Source organism: Oryzias latipes, chromosome 13, assembly GCF_002234675.1.
Source record: "Oryzias latipes chromosome 13, ASM223467v1".
Lineage (NCBI taxonomy): Eukaryota > Metazoa > Chordata > Actinopteri > Beloniformes > Adrianichthyidae > Oryzias > Oryzias latipes.
Window position 1 is genome coordinate 23,692,153 of NC_019871.2, and position 24,890 is coordinate 23,717,042.

Here is a 24,890-nt window from a genome sequence, read left to right on the forward strand (position 1 = left end):
CAGATTACGCAACAGTTAAGTTATATTATTAAAACTTTTAAGTTAACATTTATTAAAATTCATATTGTCAGTTGGCTTACATTTGTATTATTTCATATAAAAAATATTAAGATTCCTCAACTTATAAAAGACAGATTATTTACTTAAAGTTTTTAATATTTTCCAACTAAAAAACGCTTTAACTATATTTTTATATTACTCAACTCATAAAATATGTAAAATTCACTCAAATGCTTTATAAATTCTTTAACTCATTAAATGTGTAGCATTGAAAATATTTAAAATTCTTCAGCTTAAAATGTATTCTAAACAGAGATATTGATACTGCCCCACTACATTTTAAAGGCTAACATTGATAAAAACCAACAAACGTGAAGGCCACACAATAGTGATTGCATAATACACTTTTTTTAATTGCTCTTTAAAAAAAAGCACAAATATCAAGAGGATGAAGAAACAATAAGTGCAATAAAACTGCATTATAAGAGTGCCACACAACATATTGACAAAAAGAGTTGGTTTTGTATTTTACGGCAGAAAAAGCAAATGATCACAACAAAACACATTAGTAGCATAACACTTAAACCAACAAATAGTCCATTCTGGAAGACTCACTCAACGAAACATTCTTCAGCGTCAATAAATGTCCTTTCAGTGGTTTGCTGTCCTCAAGGCTCAAGACAGCATTCTGAATAAATATGAAGGCAAGTTCAAGTTTTTTGGGGTGCTGTAGGTCCAGAGCATAGATGTCCCCGAAGAGTTAGAAGAGATTAGTCAGCCAGATCTGTGGGACCACTGACGGCAGCATCCGGAGCGTCACCACGACAACTGAGAAGATACCCACAGCAGTGTCTGTGAGGTCTGGTATTCTGGAAAATACAAAACAAAAAACACAGATGAGTTCAGACCCTCAAAGATATTCATCACACTAATGTCCAGAACTGACATTCCTGCCATCTGTCAATGGGAATCTTTTCATGCTAACATTCTGTTAGCTTTTAATCAACTGGCTATGATGTCTTAAGGACCAACTCCAATTAAAATTGTGTTTTTAAAAAGTTCTTTAGCATTTTTCTGAAGGAGGACATTTATAAAATAATTTAAGACTAAAGCTTCATTTTTCTTTATTCAAATAATGATGGATCAGGAGCAGAAAAGGTAAACGAAACTCCACTCCTTCCAATCAGGAGTCCCTGATGTTCGCCTTTCATCTTCCGTCTCAGTTTTAAAACCATTTAAAAATATCACTCAGTTTACAAACTACAAACAATTGCCCTATTTATTATGTCACTCAATAAAATCTCAATCAATATTAAAGGATTAGTGAAAACCATTGACAGGGAGTCGTGTACACTTACTGTACAGGTCTTGAAGAAGTTGGAGGCATCTTCATGCAGATAAACAGGAAGTGCAAGGAGGACAAGTGCCCGTCTCATGTTCACGTCATGCTGGTCCTAAAAGAATAAAAAGAAATATCCATTACCTTTGAAGCAAATGCAGAGCAAACACTTCCAATATTTACTTAAGGAACTTTAAGAAATAATAAAATGATACCTTTTCTAGATGTCTATTTCTAGTAAGAGGACAATACAGTGTTTATGTCATGATCCACTTCAGGTCAAAGACCCAAAGTCATTTGAAGGCAAGTTACACCTTGGCTTCTTACAGCTGTTTACAAATGATTTGTTATCCGTTTTTGAATTATGCACATTAGAAATTCACCTGGAGGTCATAAATCCTAACCAAGCTGGCCAGTTCCTGTCTGTTTTGGTGGACTTAGTCTCAGAAAAGGGCAGCTTTAAGTTACACAAACATGTAAAAACTGCACAATTTCCTCTAACTGCATCTACTCTACATAAATCCATTTCAGATCTTGACAGATGAGTTTTCATGGTTTCAAATGATGGAATGGTGCTAATGCAACATCATTTTATTATTGTAATATACTGTCATAAAGACATGACAGTATTCCAAAGTGTCTCCACATACATGGCAGTGGAAACACTTTGGAATATTGGCTATGTAGTACTGCAGTATTATATGTAGTACTGCATAGTGCCAAAGTAACAGAACACAACTTGCACCTCCATTCCATTGTGCCACCTTCAGCCTGCAATCTAAATATGTTTAGTTAAATTGTAAATAATTTCAACTCTATTTAGACCTTTGGCTAGTTAAAATGTGCATAAATGTTTCCATGCTGCTGTATAAATCTAATAATGGTAATAGTTCAGGATGAATGTATTAAATAAGTATAAAACTCACCCACTGACAGGTCTTTTCTGGTGAAATGGTGACTTTCTGGTGAACTTTCTGAAGTTCAGTATCTGAAAAAGTCCAAAAGAGATTTTTCAATGTTAAAAAATGTTTCAATTATATTCTGATCAAAAAACATTTATTGCACTACACAACCTATTGCATTTTTTGTTTTTGTAAAATAGCTCTAGACAAATAACTGATCAGGAGACAAGTTACCTGGCTGGCCTTGGCGTCTACCTGGAGGTGAAACACTGAACACTCTGTAGTTCGGTACCTGAACACAACACGAGCACGTTGATTAATTTATTTTTACAAAAACCTTTTTTATAACGGAGATCAGTGATTTATAAAAGCTTAAAGCTGCATTCAAAACCCAATGCTTCCATGTAGCAACCAGGCTTAAAACTGTTGGCGGTAGCTCCTCCCACACAACCGTTAGAGGCTTTGAGTGACATTTTTGGACAAATGTCCAGCAGCAAACTTTAGCCACAGACAGAGGCCTCCAACGCGAATTTCACACGCGGATCATGTTTAGTGTGATTGCAGCATAACAGATCATTTCTACCTCTGAAAAAAAAAAAACCTCATCACTGTCGTAACTTACGGGCAGAAATGCATTTTGGGTTTGGCTCGCCATACGTCTGCTATGACAAACTAATCATGTATACATTTCCACATTAATCTCTAAAACAATCATAACACACATATGTTTAAACAACAGTAAACCACATTTACGGTAGTATAAGAGCATTTTTAAAGCATTCATTCATAAACCATGAACGATACTTACCAAATTAAATCAGGGCTGAAGACAAGACGGCACCATCAGCGATGAGGCGGATGAAAAAAAAACCCGAGGTTGGGGCGTCTTGAAACGGGACGAAATCGCAACGCTTTGCAGAAAAATAAAATGCTCGACTTTCAATTTCAAACGTCGCATACTCGCATTCGGCAAATCCAACATGGCCACCTGAGCTAACGTAGAGAAAACGAAAGACCCTCCCACCAGTACGTGATGACGTCATAACGCTACTTCACGGATCTTAAAATTTTTGAGTGCCAGATACAAATAAGCTTTAAAATATTTAGCACTGTTAAGTTAAATTTGAAAAAATCTTGATAGAGCTTAATACTTTATAGTTGAATCAACTACAAAATGACATTTAAGTTGTGTAACCTTAATAGTTATGAGTCAGTACAAGTGATAGGGTTTAGAGTGTGTTCAAAATGGGAGGTGGCGGCCTCTCGTCCAATCAGAGCACGAGAAATCATCTGCCTTCCGTTTCATTCAAAGTGCCTTCCTTTTCATTCAAAGTGCCTTCCTTTTCATGCAAAGTAACTTCCGTTTCATGCATACTCCTCTCTCACACACACATATAAACTCTTCCTCACACGTTCATATATACTTGTCTTTCACATACATACATTCTTTTTTAAGAGTGACAATGAGAGTGAGAATGTATGTATGTGTAAAGTAATATATATGCATGCGAGATAGAGAATATATGGATGTGCAAGTGAGAATATATGAATGCGTAAGAGAATATATATGCATGCGAGAGAGAGAATATATGGATGTGCAAGTGAGAATATATGTATGCGAAAGAGAGTATATATGACTGTGAGAGCAAGAATGTATGAATGTGAGAGAGAGAATATATGGATGCGTAAGAGAATATATGTATGCGAAAGAGAGTATATATGACTGTGAGAGCAAGAATGTATGAATGTGAGAGAGAGAATATATGGATGCGTAAGAGAATATATGTATGCGAAAGAGAGTATATATGACTGTGAGAGCAAGAATGTATGAATGTGAATGGTTCAGAATAAATAATGTCTTATACGGCCCCTCATATTTTATTAGCAGAAGTTATCAAACACTTCTTTTCCTACTTTTTGTCCCCCCAAAAAAATGGTTTGTCTTTTGAACTTTTTGGTGTTTGGTGTGGGACCACTCTCTAGGCTTTAAAGCTAAAACTGGTTTGGATCTGCACTATTCGTGCACTATGGCAACAGAGGGTGAAAAGGTGCCTGCTACTTAAATATATATATAGTTGTAAAAAACCTTAATAGCATGGTTTGACTATTCGACAACTCCACCAAAGAGTTTTACAAACACACACAGACACTACAGACACAGACTCCAGACCAAGCAATTAATAATGTCTCCTCCATGCTCAATTTTCAAACGGTTGGCACTTCAGTAATTTAAAAAGGACGCCATCCATACATCACTATCAAACCTGAGTCCCTGATTGGTCAAAGTTCAACTGGTTTAATTTTCAATGCACAGTCAACGTGACGTGCATTTTGTCCGTAGAGCCTAAAAAAGGTTGAAGAAAGAGCAGACTTTTTTTTTTAAAAAACAGGAACCCAAAATGCACATATATCTTCATTTATATGCACTTTGTATTGGAAGTGGTCGTTTGCTTGCGAGTTTCTAAGGATGATGGGAACATAGCTAAAGAATTGATTAAGATGCAAAGTGTTTAACATTTAGTTTTTAAAAAGAGCAACTAGTGACCAACAGTTTTATTCTGAATAGTTAAAATGACCCTGTCCATCTAAAGTATGGAGTCTGTGAGGGAGCTGCAGAGCTGCAGTGTCATGGTGTAGTCCCTGAGGGGAACAACACGCTCTCCAACTAACAGATGCCAGGCTTTGTTCTTGCTTCTTCTCTATCAGTCTCTTTGTTTATCCCTCTGCCTGTGAGCAACATTTCACTAATGATGCTCTTTCTTTATCATATAGATCAGTCGATGCAATAGCTTTGCTCTCTGTGACTGACAAAGAGGATCTCCTTTTCTCTCTTTCTCTATGCTGTCTTTGTCTCCATGCCCATCCCTCTGCTTCCGTTTTCGCCGGTCCTTTCGTCAAGCTCTGGCTTCCGCCTGAGTTCTGTTAATCAGCTGCACTCAACTCACCCTGATGACCGCGTTCCACTGCTTTAAATCATCTCTCCGCAAGCTCCCCCATTCTTCGGCCTGTCATCAAGCTCAGCTACCATGCGACCACTCTGCCAGGACGAAGCTTTGGCCCACATGATCAAATCTTACCTTATGGCTAGCTGAGTATCAGAGCAGCCCATGAGAATGCACGCCTTATGGTGTGTCCGTCTCAATTACAGTTAGCAGCCATGCTACGTCCTGCAAACCCAAATCATTAATCAGCAGGGTGAATGATAGGCGTTGTTAACAAATCAGACACCAGAAAACGAGCTATTGAAGGAGCATTTATTGCCCCGGGCTGTCAAGCCACAGGCGATCATAGGTAGGCAGGTAGGCCGTTGAAAAGAGAAAAAAAAAAACTATAATTTATTTAGATGTTAACTATGACAAAACAATTTTTTTTTTTTTTACCTTTCTTAGTGTTCAGTGGAAAATTTTTCTTGCTAAATTTGTGATATGACTGAAAGGTTTAAGAAGTATAAAGCTTTTTCTTAGTCCTATCACTAAGTCTATATATGTTTCCCTATTTACTTGTCCCCCACACTCCTTGTTGTTTGACAATATTAACAAGCCTCTAAGGGGTCTCAGCATAATGGATGCAGCCGCTGGCTGTGACAGACATAGGAAGGGAGATGCTGGTGCCAACAGTTGCTTTGATAGATTGCTGTGACATAACCAGTCGACACAAAGTATTTCACATTTTAGTATTTTTTGAAAGAACTGATAGTATTTTTTTTTTCTTTTCTTTTACTGTGTCCTCTGAGTTTATCTCCCTTCTTTCCTCTGTTGTTCCCTGTCAGAGAGCACGGGAAAGTGACAATGCTATCAAAGGCTTGGCACGCATCTATTGATTGCTCCTGTCTGTCCACCACCTTAAGCCATCAAAGGCTGTCACCTATCAATTGTCTCTTGGTGCTGTCTGCTCCATCATCTGTTGCGTCACAGCACTGGAGATGAAATGTCACTGGGGCTTTGGACGAAACTTTATATTTGATGATGGCAGTTTAAAAATAGCGTTCTCTTTTCTTTGCCACGAGCCTGCGATGATGTATTCCATCAGAAGCCATCCATACTCGCTTTGCTGCCTGTTATTGTGTCTCTCCTCATTTTTAGCCTCTCTATATTAAAGTGTCGGGGAGCTGAAGCGCCCATTACCGACTGCAGACGTACGACATGCTCTCACACAAAGCAATCAGCTAACACTTTATAATGGATCCACTGTATAGATCACAGTCCTGCACTTGTAGATGAACTCATTCACAACAAGCATGAAAACTGCGCGAGAACAAATATGGAAAGGCTCTTTTATCCTTGTTTTCTGCAGGGTGTGGAAAGCGTGCAGGGATATTTCCCAGATGCTGTGTGGTACGACTATGAGACGGTAAGATATTCTCTCTTCTTAAAATGTGGTTCTTCACCTGTGGTCTGGAGGCCACCTGTTATTAAAAAGTGTGGTATTTTCTGAAAAGCTATATAAAAAGCTCTGAATTAAGCTTTTTTCTTTTTCTTTTTTTTCTTATAAATACCACACCTAAGGTGAAATGCAGCATAAACCAACTAACTATGGAAACATTGTTGTTTCATACATAAATCATACAGTTTTATCTAACAGATGTTGATATCAGTGCATCACAGAAGGGCATGGTCACAGACAAAAAGGAGCATCTTTTTAGAGTTCCAGTCTGGGAGACCAGAGCGATAAGATATTTGTGAGAGTGATGACAAAGAGAGAAGCAACAAGGAAGGGAGGAAAGAGACAATCTCCCTGACAAAGAGATAAAATGAGTTCTGAGCTCTGTTGGGACCTTATTTGGGCATCACAGTTGCGATGTAGAGTGGCTACTGATCTGATGGGCGATTAGATTGGCCGTCTTCCCTCTTGCTTGTCTGGCCTGGTTGGTCCCCTGTGATTATCTGGGTAAAGGGGCGCGTGGGGGGGTGGGGGGGGGGGGGGGGCACTGATAAAAGTGAAAATGACCATGAAAAGCAAGGTAAAAAGGAAACTCTCAGGAGAAAATGTAAAGTACACAGTCTGGAAAAAGAAAATAGCGCAAGTAATGGACAAAGTACAAAACAGACAGAAAGGGAAACCTGTGATGAAGGAGAGCATGAGAAAGAGATAGGAGTGAAAAACTACAGAAAGTAGAGAAGTGACAAGATGAGAGGACTGTAGAGTAGAACCAAGAGGAGGAACAGAAGACAGGCCAAGAGAAGACCTCTTTAAGGCAGACAATGAGGTGAAGATAGGATCTGAAATTGCTTATAGACGCTCCACTAACTCTGGCCCACACACACGCCCATACTGTAAGGCATAAAAAAAAAGGTTATAAAAAAGAGACGCTCACATGAAAACACACACAGACACACGCGTCCTCACTGGGAACAGGCTGAAAGAAAAAAGTAATAAGAAAAATTAGGGCACCACAGGCGAGGCTAAATGAATGTAGGAAGGTAGAAAGAGGAGGAAGAAAAGATAGCTCAAAAGTGTTTGAAAGTGGTCAGGAGGATTCATCCCTCAGGGAATTAAAAATTAACTGGAACACAGTCGGGATTTTCACAGGAACAAATGCAGGGACACAAAGACAGTGAGTGACAGTGAGGGATAGAAATGATGACACGTTTCTGCTCCTCTTAAATGAACACAAAGAGCCACAGTCACAGATTATATCATCATAATTTGAAGGACAACTTATTGCACAGGGTCTCCCATTCATTTCAGTCTCTGCAGGTCCCGATTGTATTCAGGCACAAACAATGCATTTAAGGCTTCTTCACTTTGTCTTTTAAACATCAGAGTTCATTGTGGGTGAAGGTTCTCATTCATCCACCCGATGTTGTCTTGAAGTTGAGCCATAGCAGAGGGTCTTAAAATCTTCTTCCTTGAAATGATTCACCGCTCATCCAAGTGGCTCCATCAGTCTTTGTGGTGCAGGATTCAGTCCACATTTGTATCCTCCAGGTGGGTCACCCATATTCCTGCAAATGGACGACTCATTAATGGGAAACAAAAGAGAAACTAGAGTGCAATGCCTCTCCTCTTTTAACCCCTATAGCCCCATCACATGGTCTTTGGCTGTGGTCGCGGTGGAGTTTAGTGAATGTTATTGGGTTACAAAAAGACAAAGATAGACAGCGATCACTGACATCACTTAGTCATCATTTGCACAAAGAGGCAATCCAGGCTACATTTTTTGGCTCTGAGCAAATGTGCTAAATACGGAGATGTGCATTAAGTTTTTTAAATCTGTTGATTTTCAATTCAGTGCATGCTAAATATATTGAAAATACGGTAACCGCAGAGTATTTTTAATATGTAGTCTTGAATTCTGAATACATGGATACTTTGACTCGATTAACAGAAACGCTTAAAAAAAGAGCATCAGCAAAAGAAAAAAGCATGAAAACACTAAAACGGTGACTTGTGGCAACTTGCTATTCAAAAAAACTTTGTGGAAATCTACTGTAGGTTTGAAAAACTGCATCCCTTATTTGACAGTTGAGATTCAGTACGTTTATATCCCATTCATCTAAAGCCGTGATTTCCCTTTTGGGGTTGCCAGAGCCTATCCTAACTATGGGCAAAGGCGGGGTTCATTCTGGATGGTTCATCAGACAATTGCAGGGCAACACAGAGACAAATAATCAAACGTACTCATTCACACCCAGGGAGAATTTTAAGTTATCACCTAGCTATAGCAGCGCCCAGAGAAAGCCCATACATACACGAAGGGAGCATGCAAACTCTAAACAGAGAGGTCCCAGCTGGGAGCTGAACTAGGGCCTTCTTGCTGTGAGGCGAGAATGCTAAACACTGCACTACTGTGCAGCCCAGGTTTTTTATACACTTGTAACAACTGATATCCAGTCATCCGCTCTAGCTTAATCGAATGCGAGACCACTTTCCTGACATGAGGTGGTTTACAAGGACTGCCCTGCAGACGATGCAAACATTTCCAGTGTTTCAAAATTTCCTGTTGTCTGCTTTAACAGCGGGAGCGGCTCGGACAACGCAAAACACACGTGGAGCTGTTTCTGCCAGCCGATAAGCTCGGCCTACACATTAGAGGCGGGGCAATTCTCCCAACGCAGGAACCTGACGTCACCACCACACACAGGTGCACGCACGGCCCGTTTACATGCCGATCACAGCATCTTTTCACAGTAGACTGATATTTAAATGCATGTGTATTCAAACAGGCTTTTAACTTGCTCAATAACATTCGTGTGATTATGTACACCTTTCTAGCCGACTCAGACCCATGGGGTTGATTATCGCTCTTGATGACAACAACCAGGCAACTGGGGAGCTATTCTGGGACGACGGAGATTCAAGAGGTATTACTGTTTTGGAGACAGTGCTACAGATAGAAGTCCTTCCTTCTGTATAACAGAAATAATGACTTTAGTCCACAGAAATGCCAGTTATTTTATATCACTAACCTGAGCAACTGAATCATCTTGTCTTCCAGCAACCGTTGAAAATGGCAAATACATCCACTATGACTTCTCTGTTGTCGATGTAAGTTTTCTTCACAAGCAGCAACACTTCAGATCGGGCCCACATATTCCCTCTGATCTGAGCTTGTGTTCAAAGTTGAAAATCACTTGAGGCTTTGCCCTTCTCAGTCCAGATCACCGAGCTTGATTGATCCATGTTGTGCTGCTAAAGCTTTGTTGGATCAAGTGCCCCATGCTGGTGCCTTACACTGAAGTAAAGGGCTGCCTTACATGTTTAATGTATGAGAGAAAGATGTTCTTCTTGTAGCAGCACTCTGCTTTGAGGGATGTCGGCAAAGGAAATCCATTACAGCAGTCGTTTTACAGAAATGAGTGCACAGATTTCACGAGTCCACAACCATTACTTTTGATGTTAGCTGTGGCTATTAATGTACAGTCAGTATTACATGTTATTACTGCATAACTATTGCAAAAGTATTTCTTTAAAAACTTTCGAGACAAGGCAAAAAAGAAGATCTAGACAGGAAATGTATTAAAAATCACTTTTCAGGAGGTCTTTATTGCGTTAAAGTTAAAAAAAAATGGGGTTTGTGTTTCTTTTCAGAACGTTCTGGCGATGGACGTGACGAACGCCGGCTATAGCGACCCAAACAACCTTAAGTTTGAGACCATCACTGTCCTCGGGGTGCCCCATGCTCCCAGCGCCGTCTTTGTGATTCATATTGGCCCTGGAGGGGCTTCGGACCCTGTCGAGATAAAAAACACCAGCATTCATCATGATGCAACCAAGGAGGTAAACACACAATACAAAAATATAAGTCAGCTCCAATTATGGTCAACCCAACAAGTCCAGTATAATAGTCGTTTGCTTTATTTTTTTAAAACTTAAAATTAGAAAACTGTGTCATTAAATTTGACATTTTTTGGGGGGCTACTTACAACAGGGCCAGTTCTGTGTTAAATGTGGTTCAAAAGGCGACAAATACAAAAACAAAAAAGAAAATAAACGATTTGATCCTCTTTTTTTTGGAATATGTGAAAGGCTGCACAACATCTACTGCAACCACACATCTGTCATTTCCTTAAGTAAGATTATGTGTTAAAGAACCGAGCCTGTAGGTTTTAGTGCTTGTCTTTATGTGTAAGAAATGATTCCGACTGAGGACATATGAGGGCAAAAAAAAAAAATAAAAATACTGCTGTCTGCATGGCTGGGGAGCAGAAGAGGTATGACGAGGAGGTGGAAGAAAGGAAACAGAAAAAAGAGCAATGAATCTCCAGGAAGCACTCATGGTTATAAGAAAAAAAAAGGCAAAAGTCTGTGAAGTGTCAGGAGGCCCGACGACATAGAGCTGCGGAGACTCGCTTTGAGAGTGTTTGTATTCATTCATGCGCACACATGCCCGTGTGGATGTGGCTGCGGATGCTTTTGTATAGATCCCCAAGGTCTCTCACACAAGCATGCTTTTATCAAATGACTCTCTGTGGTAATCATTTCCTGGGGGTGAAGGGTAAATGTGCTGTTAAACTTAAACTGTGGCTTGTCATGATCATCTGTCTTCATACCCCCAGTCTGGACCTTGAATGTTCCTCACAGCTGACAAAAAAATCTTAGACCTGTAGTGACTGCTATAGTAGAAACGTGAGGGTTTTGTAGTCTGATTTGTTGATTTTTTTTGGAAGCTTTACTATCAACTTTTCTTCTTCACTTTATACCTATGATACCTTCAATATTTGGAATAGTTTCTATTTTAACATCTTTGTTTTTCAGACCTTTTATTTATATTTCCTCCTGGATTTTTAATCTTTACATTTTGGTTAAGCTACATTTTCCCTTCCCCATTTTATTTGGACAGAGGCTATTTAGTGGTTTTCTGCATTATCTTTAATTCAATATCTTTTATGTATCAACAAAAAGTTCAAATTCTGCAGTGTTTACTTGAGCTTTAATGATTTATCAAAAGTTAGGGAGCTGTTTGTGGGAAACTACTTGCAGCTTCCAAAGTAATTAGGAGGGTAAACAGCAGCCAGGTGCTGCTATTCAAATAGACTTGATTAATTTATTAACACCAACTGTGATCGCCTCTTTCAAAGACCAACTTTTGGCAGTCTGCTGCTCAAGAGCACGCATGAACAGTAATGCCGCGAGAAGAAGATGGCAGAGAAGACAGGCTTTGGTTGCAGCCACTGAAATGGTCATTAAAAAACAGTATTAAAAATATTGTGTTTCTGCAAGAGAAAGAAAAAAAAAAACAATTTTATCTCTTTAAAGAGCACGGCAAAGATTTTGAAGTTACCAGAAAAAACAACAACAATGTGCTCAACATTGCAAAGCTACAGGGAGAATGTCTGGCCAAAATGCAAAGCAGCCGTTTTGGCAGAACTCAGACAGCAGAAATAGATTGATGCACGATGCAAAGCAGAGATATTGACTTAGGATGGTACTTGATTTGGTTTACATTTTAGAAAAACGGTTCACTAAACATTTTTAAGAGTAAAATCATTGACTGTATATAAGAACTGGACACAGTGACCCTTCACTCTCCAAACAGGAAGTGCCCGCTGGCTCCAAGATCTCATAGACTTCTATTGAGAATAAACAGCAAACATTTTTTTGTCAGAATAATCATTCTGGCTCTGCTACCTTTTTCCTTGTCTTTTCACTGTTCTAGATAATCCTCTTTTTTTGTCATTATATTTGTTTCTGTAGTTCAAGTTATTTAAGTATTTATTTAATTTTTGTTAATTTAGTTTATTTAAGTCAAAAACTAGCCAATCAGATTGTTCAACGACAGTAGCCCGCTGGCCCCCACGTCCATTTTTCAAAGCCTTGAAGCGCTTTAAGTGGTAAGGGGTGTGGTCTTCCAGCAAACTCACTCCTGGTTGACATGACTGGTTGCTATAGAAATGTTCGCTTAAACTGATTCGGACCAATCATTGCTTAGGTCTATTGTAGATTTCTGAATCCAACCAGGTGACGTCTGTATTGACAAAAAAAAATGTCTGAACCGACGTAACCCTTGTGCTATCCTAGGCACTTTAACATTGGGAGTTGGGTCATCTAGACCCACTAGACAGTGCTCTGAACCTTTTTTCTTCAATGATTTGTGAACCTCACTGGTGTCCATGGATTACATGAAATCTTTCCACCTTTGTTCACCTTTGTCATGGTAGGGAGAACACATCAATGTAAGGGTGGGGTCATCTAAGATAGCACAGGGGTTCATTTGGTTGGAGCCAGATGTTTTTATGTAGTGAATGAAATGTGGGTATTTTGTAACATAAAGCACTTCCACAACAAAACAGGTAAAATGTTGTAGTAAAAGACTCCAGTTTGACTAATGCTGTGGTCATATTAAATCAGGTTTAAATTAACAACTATACATATAATTACAAATAATTACATACAATTAACATAATTAACCATCTATTTGCTGTTGCTGATGACTGTGGGTTCACAGGAATCTTTATGTAAAGTTGAGACCGTCTTCTGTGTCAAAGGGATGTAGAAACATTTCTTCACAATTTTTGGTGTGTTTATCATTACACCAAATTTGATTGTTTTTTTTCTTTTCTTTTTGTCCTAAACAAGGTGCTGACGCTGAATGACCTCAGCTTGACTCTAGGAGAAAGCTACAAAGTGCAGTGGGATTCTGTGACATTGGATTATCAACGTGTGGACTGCCATCCAGAAGAAAATTCAAATGAGGCTGAATGCAAGAAGAGAGGCTGTCTGTGGGAAGTACGAAGACCTTTTCTTAGATAATGCTATAATACCATTTTTCTGTACTGTGAAAACAGTTAAAGGTGTTTTCTCTCTGCTTTGTTTAAGGTAAGCGCTGCTGAAAATGTTCCGTGGTGCTTTTATCCAGATGACTACGGCTACAACGTTTTAAACTATGCAGAAACTACTACAGGCATCAGAGTTGATATCAATCGGAACACGAGGTACAGAAGCAGTGGTCGTCCAGATTCACCAGACATCGATAGCCTCCGTGTAGAGATTAACTATCATACCGGTGACATGCTCCAATTTAAGGTTTGTGATTAATGCAATGCTCAGCATGTTCATTCGGTCTCACTCCCTTATTTTGCTCTGCCTCTCTGCCGAGTTCCCCCTACATAAAATCCCATGTTGAAACTAACATACTCACATCTTCTCCTCATACAGATCTGGGATCCAAGCACTGAGCGTTTTGAGGTTCCTGTGCCGCTGACGGTTCCTTCTACTCCTGAAAGTGACGAGGACAAGAGGCTGTACAGAGTTTCTGTCACCGAAAGTCCATTTGGTATCCAGGTTGTAAGGAAAAGCACAGGAACCACAGTGTGAGTATTCTGTTATTGAATCTATTATTAGTATTTTTTTATTGCTAAGCCTTTATTGTGAATTTCCTAAAATACTTTGGGTAAGCATTGGTTTGTGTTGTTGTGTATGTTCTTGTTTTTCTAAGCTTAAATTCTAAAAGGTAACCATTAAGACTCCAATTAAAAATAAAATAAAAATGATGATATACGTAGTATTTATCCTAAAAGTCTGACTTTATGTAAAGTTCAAGTAATGTGAGTCCAATTTATGTGAATTATTGCTTGAACTCCCTTTTTCTTATGGGCCCCTTTCATTTCTCAGCTGGGACTCTTCCATGCCAGGTTTTATCTTCTCCAATATGTTCATTCAAATATCAACCAAACTGTCATCCAAGTTTGTCTATGGGTTTGGGGAGACCGAACACACCAGCTTCAAGCATGACCTCGACTACCACACCTGGGGTATGTTCGCCAAGGACCAGCCTCCAGGAGTGAGTATCACACTGAATCACATTCCACTCCCGCATTTACTGAAGTCAAACCACATTTTTAAGGCAAACCAGCAGATTGTAGGATCAAATGATGTTACATTTATTAAGGAACAATGCCAAGCAAAATGTACTAAAAGAAAAACAAGAGGACTTTTCTATTAAAGCAGCACAATTATATATTCGGTAAGATCAGGCTAATTGAGGTAAAACCTGCATCCGCTTACAAAGTTTTTGCACAATTTACAGCAAGTTTTTTGATCTTTACAAACTGGTAAATCTCAGTTTCCAAAGGATTTATAGAAAACAAATATCAAGAACAAGCAAAGGACTCTAAAGTTAGAGGAAGTGAGGTGTATGTGCTCAGTGATCTGAACATATGAGGTTTTGAATGATAGATGCAGATAATAGAGAATACATAGAATGCCATCTTGCTGATGCACCTTCTGTCGTGCATTGAGAGCAAAACACTTCAAAAAAGATCTGGCTAATTCACGTAATCTGAAAGAAAGTGTTCTTGGTGCTCAACAGCTGTTTATGATCACAAAACTCAATACAAACTAATTGGTACCCATCTTGATTGTTTACATTTGTTCATGAATGGAATAAATATCTACTCTTTGCACAATTGCTAACCAAATTCCTTTGTAGCGAAGAGCTAATCACTTCATGGTATGGTTAAATGTCATTCCAATCACCAATAATCAGGCTGAGATGTAATTAAAAAATAATAAACGGCAGTTTCCTACAAAGGAGACAGGAGCTTAGAAAAAAAAATGGTGGATGGGGAGAAGGTTTATGTAGAAAAATATCTTCTGTTTTATATGGAACATTAACTGACAAATTGCTTGCATAAAAATAGATTCCTTACAAAAAAGTTGAACTATTTAAAGACCCACTCCAATGAAAATTGTGTTTTTGGTGTTTTCAACATCTTGTTTCTGTTGAAGGAGGACTTTTTTTTTTAGGAAAATTGAACTCAAAATTGTATTACTGACTATTTTTCCCCCTTAAAGTGCAAATAAAAATACACTTAAAAGAAGATCAAATTTCTTACATATAAAATACACAGGGCGGGCTACAAGCTCCCTGCTCCGCTCTTTTCCGATGCATTTGCTTGTAGACGACTAGATCCATGTTCGCCTTTGTTTTACTAATCTGGCTGAAAACTTTACTACATCAATATTGGGAGCACTTTGAAAATAGCTCAAAACATGTTCACTGTGGGTCTTCAATGCAATTTTGCAAAGAAATTAATTGTGCAGCTGTTTTGATAATGTGAATTGATAAATAGTTTGACTGAAGATGTGAGGGGGGAGGGTAGCTATCTGCAAGAAACTCAAAGAAGAAAGTAACAATTTTCAAGAGTAAAATGGAAAGGTGGAAGAGGACAGTATCGGAAAAAAGCATGACTGGTGCCATGTTTGCCCCCAAGTTGTGTCCATGCAGCTCTGAGTCTGTCCAGCAATAATCTTAAAACAAAAACAAAAAAGGAATCATTGAGACATTGCACAGATGTTAATTAATGTCCTTGCCAAACAACTTTCCCATTCTTAGAAATGTTGTGTTGCTTGATATCAATTATGCATGAATGCATCACTTTACAGAGTATATTTAACATCAAACCCCAGGGACAGACTGCAAAGGTGACTTGTGAGCAGCCTTCTGATTTTAAACTTGTCTTAATCTCTTTGTGTCACTTTGATGTGGCTGTCTTTGATGTGAACCACAGTTATGGAGTGTCATCATGTTTTCCCCTACGGTGTCAGGGCCAGATAGGATGAGGCTTCGATCTGACATCAGCATTTTTAAGCATAATTGCTGAGCTGTCAGGACGGCTCCATAGCGTTCATACAAATGCTGTTGTGCCCCCTCAAAGAGAGGTGAGCATGCTAATGAAAAAATAATAATAATAAAACTAAATTCAACCAATATAACATGTGGAAGAGTGGAAACCCTGACTTCTTGATGCATGTTCAGGTTTGGTAAAAAAAGATTTAACAGTTTATCAGGGAAGCTTTTCCTTTTTCTGTTTTTAATGCAGCAAAAAGAAAAGCTGTCACACACTGACACATGCAGCCACCTGTTGTCCGTGGATAAGCAAATGCCGTTTTTGCTTCCAAAGCCGGAGTTGTCAAGCACCATAGCAGGGCTGCAACGGCCAACACGGGAGAAAAAAGGGTTAGACAAAAGTGACATTAAGTCAGAGGCAGCTCTCAGAGCTGCTGAATTGCAATTTAACAGCTTCTCATGTATCAGAAGTGCAAGTGGCTGATAGAATGTGACATGCCCATGAGTTATCATCACAGGATGGTGACATCTGCAAGAGGCAGATTCCCTCTCCTCCACCACCTTTCCATCTGCTCTTCCTCAGTCACTGTCTAGTTCCATGATAATCTAAGTGCTGAAACAAGAGCGGTATTCTCTCAATATTTACAAGAGGATCACTCAGCATCATTGCTCATTCATGCTGGAGCAATATGTGCTTCCTATATGGATAATTACTGAACCAAACTACGGCGTGCAAATCTGACTTCTCAAGCTGCCAGTTGTCTTCTCTGAAAACCCATAATCAGAGATGTACTGTCAAGCGGAAAGAAAAGTGCTCAAGTAGAAACAAAGCCCTCATATAAACCAGACACATCACAGAAGCCCCTCAGTGTTTCAATCATCTTGTTTTATATGTCTCTTTGTTTGTTTTTCCTCCTCTGCGTCAGTACAAGATGAATTGCTATGGAGTTCATCCTTTCTACATGGGGCTGGAGAACACCGGCGACGCTCACGGTGTGCTGCTGCTCAACAGCAATGCCATGGGTGAGACACACGTGCAATGAGCAGCTCAGATGCTTCAGCCAGCCCTCCCTGCATGTGCTTATTATCACAATTACTTTAATAAATGGTGCCTATGATCAGTCAAGCAGACAGATATTCTGCTAGTGCATCCCTTTTTTACAAGGAAAGAGTAAGCAGAACACAGCAGGAATGAATATTCCGGCGATAAAGGCAGACAGTAAATATTTTACACTTGTTATGTATTGTCCTTTCAAACTTTATAATAAACCTAAAACATATGGGAAACGATATGCATTAGATGAACTAAAACTTGTCTTGAATTTCAAGAGGAACTAGTTTAAACAGGGAGCTTTGCACAGCACATGGAAATACATACATATATTGTGTGTTTAAAGTCATCATCTCTAAACAAAAGACATAGTATTTTTTTTTTTTTATTCTATCAATAAAGAACGTAGTAAAAAAGGTGTCAAAACTTGCAAAAATTGTTGAAAAACCTTGGTTTGAAAAGCTAAATAAATTAATTAAAAACATATTTACTAAAGTGGTTTGAAAACAAAATAAATGATATTTAAAGATTTATTTGTGCTTACCTTTTTCATTTTATTTCCTTTATTTTCCTTTTGTTCATCAGTAAAAGGTTTTTAAGCCAAGATCTTTGATTGTATGTGTCTGTCAACAGTTGTATGACAAAAAAAGTTGAAAAAAACAGCCCTGAAATCTGAGTGACATCATTTACTGAAAGAATCAGTTTACTTCCTGGAGTTTGTTTGCTTAACTGAGCTTCCTGCCGTGCAACATTGTCTCCAACTAGGAAATGTACACAGAGAAAAACAGCATGTCAGTGACATCTGATTGCCTACCAATACCACTAATTGTTGTTTTAATTTTACCCCTGACACATTGTTTTTCTCCTCACAAAAACACTTTTCTCTCTGTTTGTTTTTTAGCCCTGAATCTTATCACACAAACTCTCAAAACTGTGTTTGACACTGATTCTTTCAATGGACCTAAATGCTTTATTTACATTGCATGCAGATGTGACATTCCAGCCCACTCCATCCTTAACCTACCGGACTATTGGAGGCATCCTGGATTTCTACATGGTCCTGGGACCCACTCCTGAGATGGTTGTGCAAGAATACACTAGTGTAAGTGCTCTCATATTCCACTTTTTTGAACGTCTCCATGTGTGTGTGTGTGTGCCTTGTGTCTGGCCCTGTGCCGCTGTTGATGGACTGCAGCAGCTGGGAGTTGGTCGCTTCATTGCGCTCTCCCATTTAGCCAATCTAAACACACATGCATCCACGGAAAATGAAACAAATGCCTGAAAGATGCTGCTCCAGTTTCCTGCAAAGCGACTTGTTTCGTGTGTGCGTATGTTGAGCTGCTTTGACATTTCATCCTTTTTCTTAACAGCTGGTTGGACGACCTGTTTTACCTGCTTATTGGTCCCTTGGGTTCCAACTCTGTCGCTACGGTTACGCCAATGACTCAGAAATAGAAAACCTTTATACTGACATGAAAAAAGCGGGAATACCTTACGTAAGTACTGCATTTCTCTTTTGAGAAATCAAACATTCATTATAAGTCAAACTAAGCAGATGTTATAGTCAAATTTTGCATAGAAAAAAAAAATATAGATTTCAAGCGACCTGATGGAAGGAAATTGTTTTTCAGTCAAAGCTGTTTCTATTACTCCTATTTTGCTTAACCTATTACCGTAACAACCAGCAATTTTCTTGAATATTTCATGTGTTGAATATTCTGAAAAAAGTTAAGTAACTGAAAGTGTCGGTTGCCATCCTTCTTTTGGACTTAATAGTTTCCCGCTCTTATGCATTGCGCATTTCCAGGTTATTTCCTAAACAGTAGATTTACCACGCAGTTAGGACTTTGACATTGCAACCTGGCAAAATCTTTTCTTAGAAACTTTGCCAGGTCGATTCCCTTTTTTTTTTCTTATCCAAGCTGATTTTCCATCTTAAAAGGAACAGATTGAGTTTTGATCTTGACTTCAGATTTTTTTTTTTTTTTCATAGAAATAGGCAGACGAAACCACTAGCAAGTCATTTACTGTTCACCAGGTTTAATTTAAAAACAATTTACATCAATTGTATTTACATGAAAATTCCACAACTACCTGCAATGCACGAACATTATCCTTAGTTTAGAGCAGTGCTTCTCAATTATTTTTTGCCAGGCCCCCCCTAGGAAAAGAAAATGTTTCGCGCCCCCCCTGACCCCCCCCCCCCCCCATAACCCCCCCCCACACACACACACACACACAGACACACTCGCGCGGTGACAATACATCAGGTCAGTATCTATAAAATTTGTATACCTAAAATTGTATCTTTTAACACTAACAAAAGAAAAAAGCAAAATAAATCCACTTTCAACAAATATTAACTTTATTTAGCCACAGAAACCCTGTTCTAGTCTAAAACAGAAAAGAAGCTGAAAGTACCTGAAATAAAAAAAATCTGTCATTCCTTATTTAAACTAGAAACATTTTGACCAACTGAACCATTTGATGCTGAAAAAAATAATTCAATCAATAAATAATATTAAATCTAAATTGATCTGAAACATTAACACAGCAGCACCAATATATTTAACGTTTTTAGTCTGAAGAAATAGGTAAAAACGTGCTGATTTTTTTTTTCTAAATGACGGATTGTTTATTTCTGATCTCATAAAAGTGCAGCTGTTTTCCTGCATTACCTGCTGTCTTTATGTCTGTCTGACACTAACTAAACCACAGGCAGACAAAGAAAACATGGATGGAAAATAAAGACACGTCATCAAAATGTCTACAATAGTTCATAAAGAATGACATTGTTAGCATGAGCTTAGGAATCTAAGGGCAGCGGTGATCTTGGGCAACAGGCAGCGGTAGCAGTGGTCCGCGTGCCCCGATTCCCCTGGCAGACAGGGCCCACACCACCCCTCCCCTTTCGTTCTCACTCGCGCAGCCGCGGACAGACAGAACAGACAATAGGAACCGAATAGTGGACCAGATTATTTTCCAAGCACTGAGCCGCTGTCACTGCTGCCCCCACGTTAAATTTGCGCACCGGACAAACCTGTGCCTAAAACCGCCACCACCGCGCGCCCCCCCTGGCATCGCTTCGTGCCCCCCCCTGGGGGCGCGCCCCACTATTTGAGAAGCACTGGTTTAGAGTAAGTGCAGAGAAATTGATGTCATACAGGTAGTCCCTTCCACAACAACAAGTGGTTTAATTGTCCTTGTATGAACAAATCAAATCTGAAAGCTTGTTCCTGTCCACTTTAGACTGTGTTACAGACTCATGCACTCACTGCAACATCAAGGGTTGCATTTACCATATTGCCTGCCCAGATTTGGAATATAATTACTGGAGGCAGCCCCTAACTGCATTATATGTGATGATATGACCTTGTCATTGGTTATTAGGATGTAGCTTGTAGACTTGGATTACCTTTGGTACATCCACTTAAAATCCCATGACAACTGTAATTTCATTGTGAGTCCAGTCCATTGTAGGCTGCACAATTTCTACATTTTTCTATCTGCTTGCTCTCTTAAAATGAAAGTAAGCTCCTTTTTGTTTCAAAGAAGAGCTCAGGGCAGTCATTTCCAAACAATGCAAGAGGAAACATCACCATCCTCTATGCACCACAATGCAGAACTCTATTGATTCCAGAATTTACCATTAATGCATTCATAAAGAAAAATGGGCCTTTGTTACACATGATGTACTATTTTAGCACTTAAATTCATTGTACCTGAAATTGTACTGGATAATAAAGGCAGTTCATTCATTCATTCATAAAAACATGCCACATAACTTGCAAAATCATTCCACTCATTGCTAAAACTATCTCTTCCTACTTCTGTTTTAGGACGTTATTTTTTTGAAAAAATGTTTTATTAAAAGTTGTCGTTCGAATGAAAGGGACATGCAGAAAACTGTTCATTCAGGTTTGCATCAATGTGCATAACTGGTATGTCCCACAGGATGTCCAGTATGCAGATATTGACTACATGGAGCGTCAGCTGGACTTTGTGTTGGACTCAGAGTTTCAAGGACTTCCAGCTCTCGTAGACCAAATGAGAGCAGAGGGCATGCGATTCATCTTCATTCTGGTAATCAAATCATTATTTAGTTCGAGTTACAATGACATTCTGAAATTGTTTTGATACAAAACGTGACAGTTTAAAGCCAACACTGTTCCATTATTGGTGTTTTTTTTAGGATCCAGCCATTTCCGGGAATGAGACAAACTATCCCGCTTTTGAGAGAGGAGTGGCTCAAGATGTCTTCATCAAATGGCCTAAAGAGCTTGGTGATGGAATAGTATGGGGAAAGGTAAGAACCATAAATTCTTACACAGTGTGTGAAAGCACAGTTTTGCTTACTTTTTTTTTCTTGTTGTTTTGTTTGATAGGTCTGGCCTGATTTCCCAAATGTAACAGTGGATGAAGATCTTGACTGGGAAACTCAAGTGCAGGTACATTTCTGTTTTTCATGCATTTACTTGGTGCATAGTATATATATATACATTTACTCGACAATTTGCTGTTTGAAATAAATGGTTTTTTGATGTATTTACATCATTTGTCTTCGATAGATTTACAGATCTTATGCAGCATTTCCAGACTTCTTCCGCTCGCAAACAGCAGCCTGGTGGCATCAAGAAATCCAGGATTTTTATACCAATGTAATGAAGTTTGATGGCCTTTGGATTGTAAGTATGCTTAGTAATGGAATTGTCTGTTGAAACTTCTTTGCTGACTTTCCCACTGGATTCATAACTTGAACTCCTCTTTAAACTAAAGGACATGAATGAGCCTGCCAGTTTTGTTCATGGCACAGTAGGAGGGACATGTCTTGGAGAGAATCTTCTAGAATTTCCTCCATATATGCCACGTGAGAAACCTTTTCCACTTTCTCTTTTTGATTGCTGTAAAATGAAGATCCTATACCCGAAGAAATCTGTAGACTTATTCTGATTTCTTTGGATCTAAAGCCCTGGAGAGCAAGGAAGAAGGCTTAAAACACAAGACCCTCTGCATGAACAGCGAGCAAATTCTCAGTGATGGAAAGAGAGTCAAGCACTATGATGTGCACAACCTGTATGGATGGTCCCACACCAAACCCACCTACGAGTGAGTGCTGTCATATGTGTGTGATCACTTTGTGTATTTATAATAGTTTTTTTAGATGAACTTTTGAATTTATCTATGACTTACTGCATTAAATGTCCCCTAAGGTAGACACAAAAAATGTACTAAAGTTCCCAAAAATCTGAGTATAATTAGAAATATTAAAAAAGAAGAACATCATTCTAATGCCACACAAATATTAAGAACTCAAAGCTCTCATTGCTGATGCATTTAAGGAGGGTAAAAAAGGCCTTAGGAGAGAGATAACTGTTATATTCCCTTCCACAAATCTGGTTCTCATCAAATCTTAATGGTAATAATTGCCGGTGCAAAAGTTCATTGGTCCCCATAGCGAGCTTTTGCTCTCACAACAGACTGTGGAGTTAACCACAGAAAAGCCTGGGGATGCTCATCTCCTGAGCTCAGTGACAGAAACGTGTGTTGTTTCAATTTATCCTTGAGGTTTCAAATACTTCCCATTTTGAGAAATATATTTTAGTGGCTAATGACATGCATAAAATGACTTTATTTAAAAGGACAGCTACACCATGCTATCTACTTTAAACAAACCCTTGGGGTTTTCCTTTCTGTTCAGTGCCTTGCTGGATGTGACGGGTAAAAGGGGCATTGTGGTGACCAGATCCACCTACCCCTCCAGTGGGAAATGGGCAGGACATTGGCTGGGTGACAACAATTCCAGCTGGGACCAACTTTACAAATCTATTATTGGTAAATGCTGTTATTTACATCGCAAAACAGGGTTTCTTTTGTTTATACATGAATAGTTTGCGGTTACAGTCTTTCGGCTTCTATTCCTCTGTGTGCCAGGTTTATGCAGAAAAAAAGGTCATATTTTTTTGTCTGTCTTTGCTCTGCAGGTATGATGGAGTTCAGCCTGTTTGGCATTCCCTACGTAAGTATTGGCATCTGAACAGTTATTTGGCCAAAATAAAATTTTCTTGATGTGACATTGTTCTCTCTAAATAGATTAAAGCTGCTTGCACAATGCTTTTCTCTTTGCTTGACCTACTAATAAAAAAAGCACCTGTGTAATTGCACCTAAAGCGTGCCATTACATGCCTCACCCCAGCTGAAAAACCTTGTTTTATTCACAGTATCTAACAATTAACAGAAAGGAACAGCAATCTAACTTATTTAACTGTGTTCTCTGCCATCACTTATTTACCTGTTTTTTCTCTTCATTTACATTTTTTCCCCATCACCCATTCATTTTCTTTAATCTGGCATCTTCAAAAACTGTTTGTAAAATAGTTTTAAGCCTTTTTACGTTGGGTCAGAACATTTTGACAAACCCAATCCTCATTATAGCCGTGTCTGTCCCCTTCACATCAACTTACGCCCACACTTTTGTCTTTTTCAGACTGGAGCAGACATTTGTGGCTTCTTTAACGAAGCTGATTATGAGATGTGCCTTCGTTGGATGCAGTTGGGCGCTTTCTATCCATACTCACGCAACCACAATGGCAAGGGTAACCCTGTAAGTGACTTCACACTCTATTTGCAGCATTTCACTTTTCTATCCTTGAAAATAGAATTTGGAGAAGTGATACTACATATAGTGATTCGGCAATTTTTTTTTTTCTATTTTTAAAATCTTCACCATTGTACCTCTTTAATTTGAGCCTGATGTAAATCTGCGCCCACACACTCTGAGAAGGATAGACCTGTATCTCGGTGTGGTGTCGCTGGCATTCACTCGTGTGGTGACCTTTAAGAGCGCTGGAACACAACTAAGAAATTCAATAAGACCCGTCCGGAGATCGATCCCACCAGGCAAAATTTCTCCGCATAGGAGTCTGCAATACAAGACAGGGCACTTGTGTGGGTGGGTGTGTGTGAATCTATGTGGGTGCATGTCTGTGCTTCTTAATGGCATAAGAGGGGATAAGATTGAATTTTTCAAGGTGATCTGGGCACAATACTCAACACCACCCAACATCTGCTACACACACTTTGATCCTGATCATTTAATGACTTCTACATGCCTGTTTGAAGATGCATGAAGCCAAAAATGCTAATCATGATAACAAACAATGAGCCATTATACAGCAGAAGTATAGTATGCTAAAATAACCTCTTCAGAGAAGGAAATTAACTCATAGAATTGAAAAAATTTGACCGGATGTCCGCTGTTTAACAATATAAAGTTAGTATACACAAAAGCTATGAGGATAAAAAATATAAGATGCAATGTTTGAACATTTTCCCTCATTTGCGTACATAAAAAAAAACAAACAACCAAATAAACTGAAAAAGCTGCAAAGCTGTATACTGCACAAGGGCATCCAGAGAAAAAAATAAGAGCATTTCTGCAGAGTCATTCGCTTCACCTCATCTCGCCCAGTGCCTCTTTGCCCTCAGACAACCATCACTGTTGACCTCCACATCTTTCCACTGCTCCGGCAATATACTGCTGGTTTCAAAGTCATATCAGAGCAAAATTAATTAAACCAGGAAGGTCCC

At 39.0% G+C, this 24,890-nt stretch overlaps 1 protein-coding gene across 1 annotated transcript in view; it reads left to right on the plus strand.

Annotated features, from left to right (window-relative positions):
- Positions 1 to 24,890, plus strand: part of si (sucrase-isomaltase) — a 58,345-nt gene that overhangs the window by 24,175 nt on the left and 9,280 nt on the right. Inside the window, exons 20-40 of the mRNA XM_023961588.1 lie at positions 6,535 to 6,591; positions 9,201 to 9,325; positions 9,457 to 9,545; positions 9,680 to 9,729; positions 10,273 to 10,461; positions 13,261 to 13,410; positions 13,501 to 13,707; positions 13,840 to 13,994; positions 14,296 to 14,464; positions 17,179 to 17,275; positions 18,293 to 18,405; positions 18,674 to 18,799; positions 21,258 to 21,386; positions 21,496 to 21,609; positions 21,689 to 21,751; positions 21,872 to 21,988; positions 22,080 to 22,170; positions 22,271 to 22,409; positions 23,002 to 23,135; positions 23,285 to 23,319; positions 23,788 to 23,904. Coding sequence (XP_023817356.1) covers positions 6,535 to 6,591; positions 9,201 to 9,325; positions 9,457 to 9,545; positions 9,680 to 9,729; positions 10,273 to 10,461; positions 13,261 to 13,410; positions 13,501 to 13,707; positions 13,840 to 13,994; positions 14,296 to 14,464; positions 17,179 to 17,275; positions 18,293 to 18,405; positions 18,674 to 18,799; positions 21,258 to 21,386; positions 21,496 to 21,609; positions 21,689 to 21,751; positions 21,872 to 21,988; positions 22,080 to 22,170; positions 22,271 to 22,409; positions 23,002 to 23,135; positions 23,285 to 23,319; positions 23,788 to 23,904 — 2,466 coding nt within the window. The remainder of the gene's footprint in view (positions 1 to 6,534; positions 6,592 to 9,200; positions 9,326 to 9,456; positions 9,546 to 9,679; positions 9,730 to 10,272; positions 10,462 to 13,260; positions 13,411 to 13,500; positions 13,708 to 13,839; positions 13,995 to 14,295; positions 14,465 to 17,178; positions 17,276 to 18,292; positions 18,406 to 18,673; positions 18,800 to 21,257; positions 21,387 to 21,495; positions 21,610 to 21,688; positions 21,752 to 21,871; positions 21,989 to 22,079; positions 22,171 to 22,270; positions 22,410 to 23,001; positions 23,136 to 23,284; positions 23,320 to 23,787; positions 23,905 to 24,890) is intronic.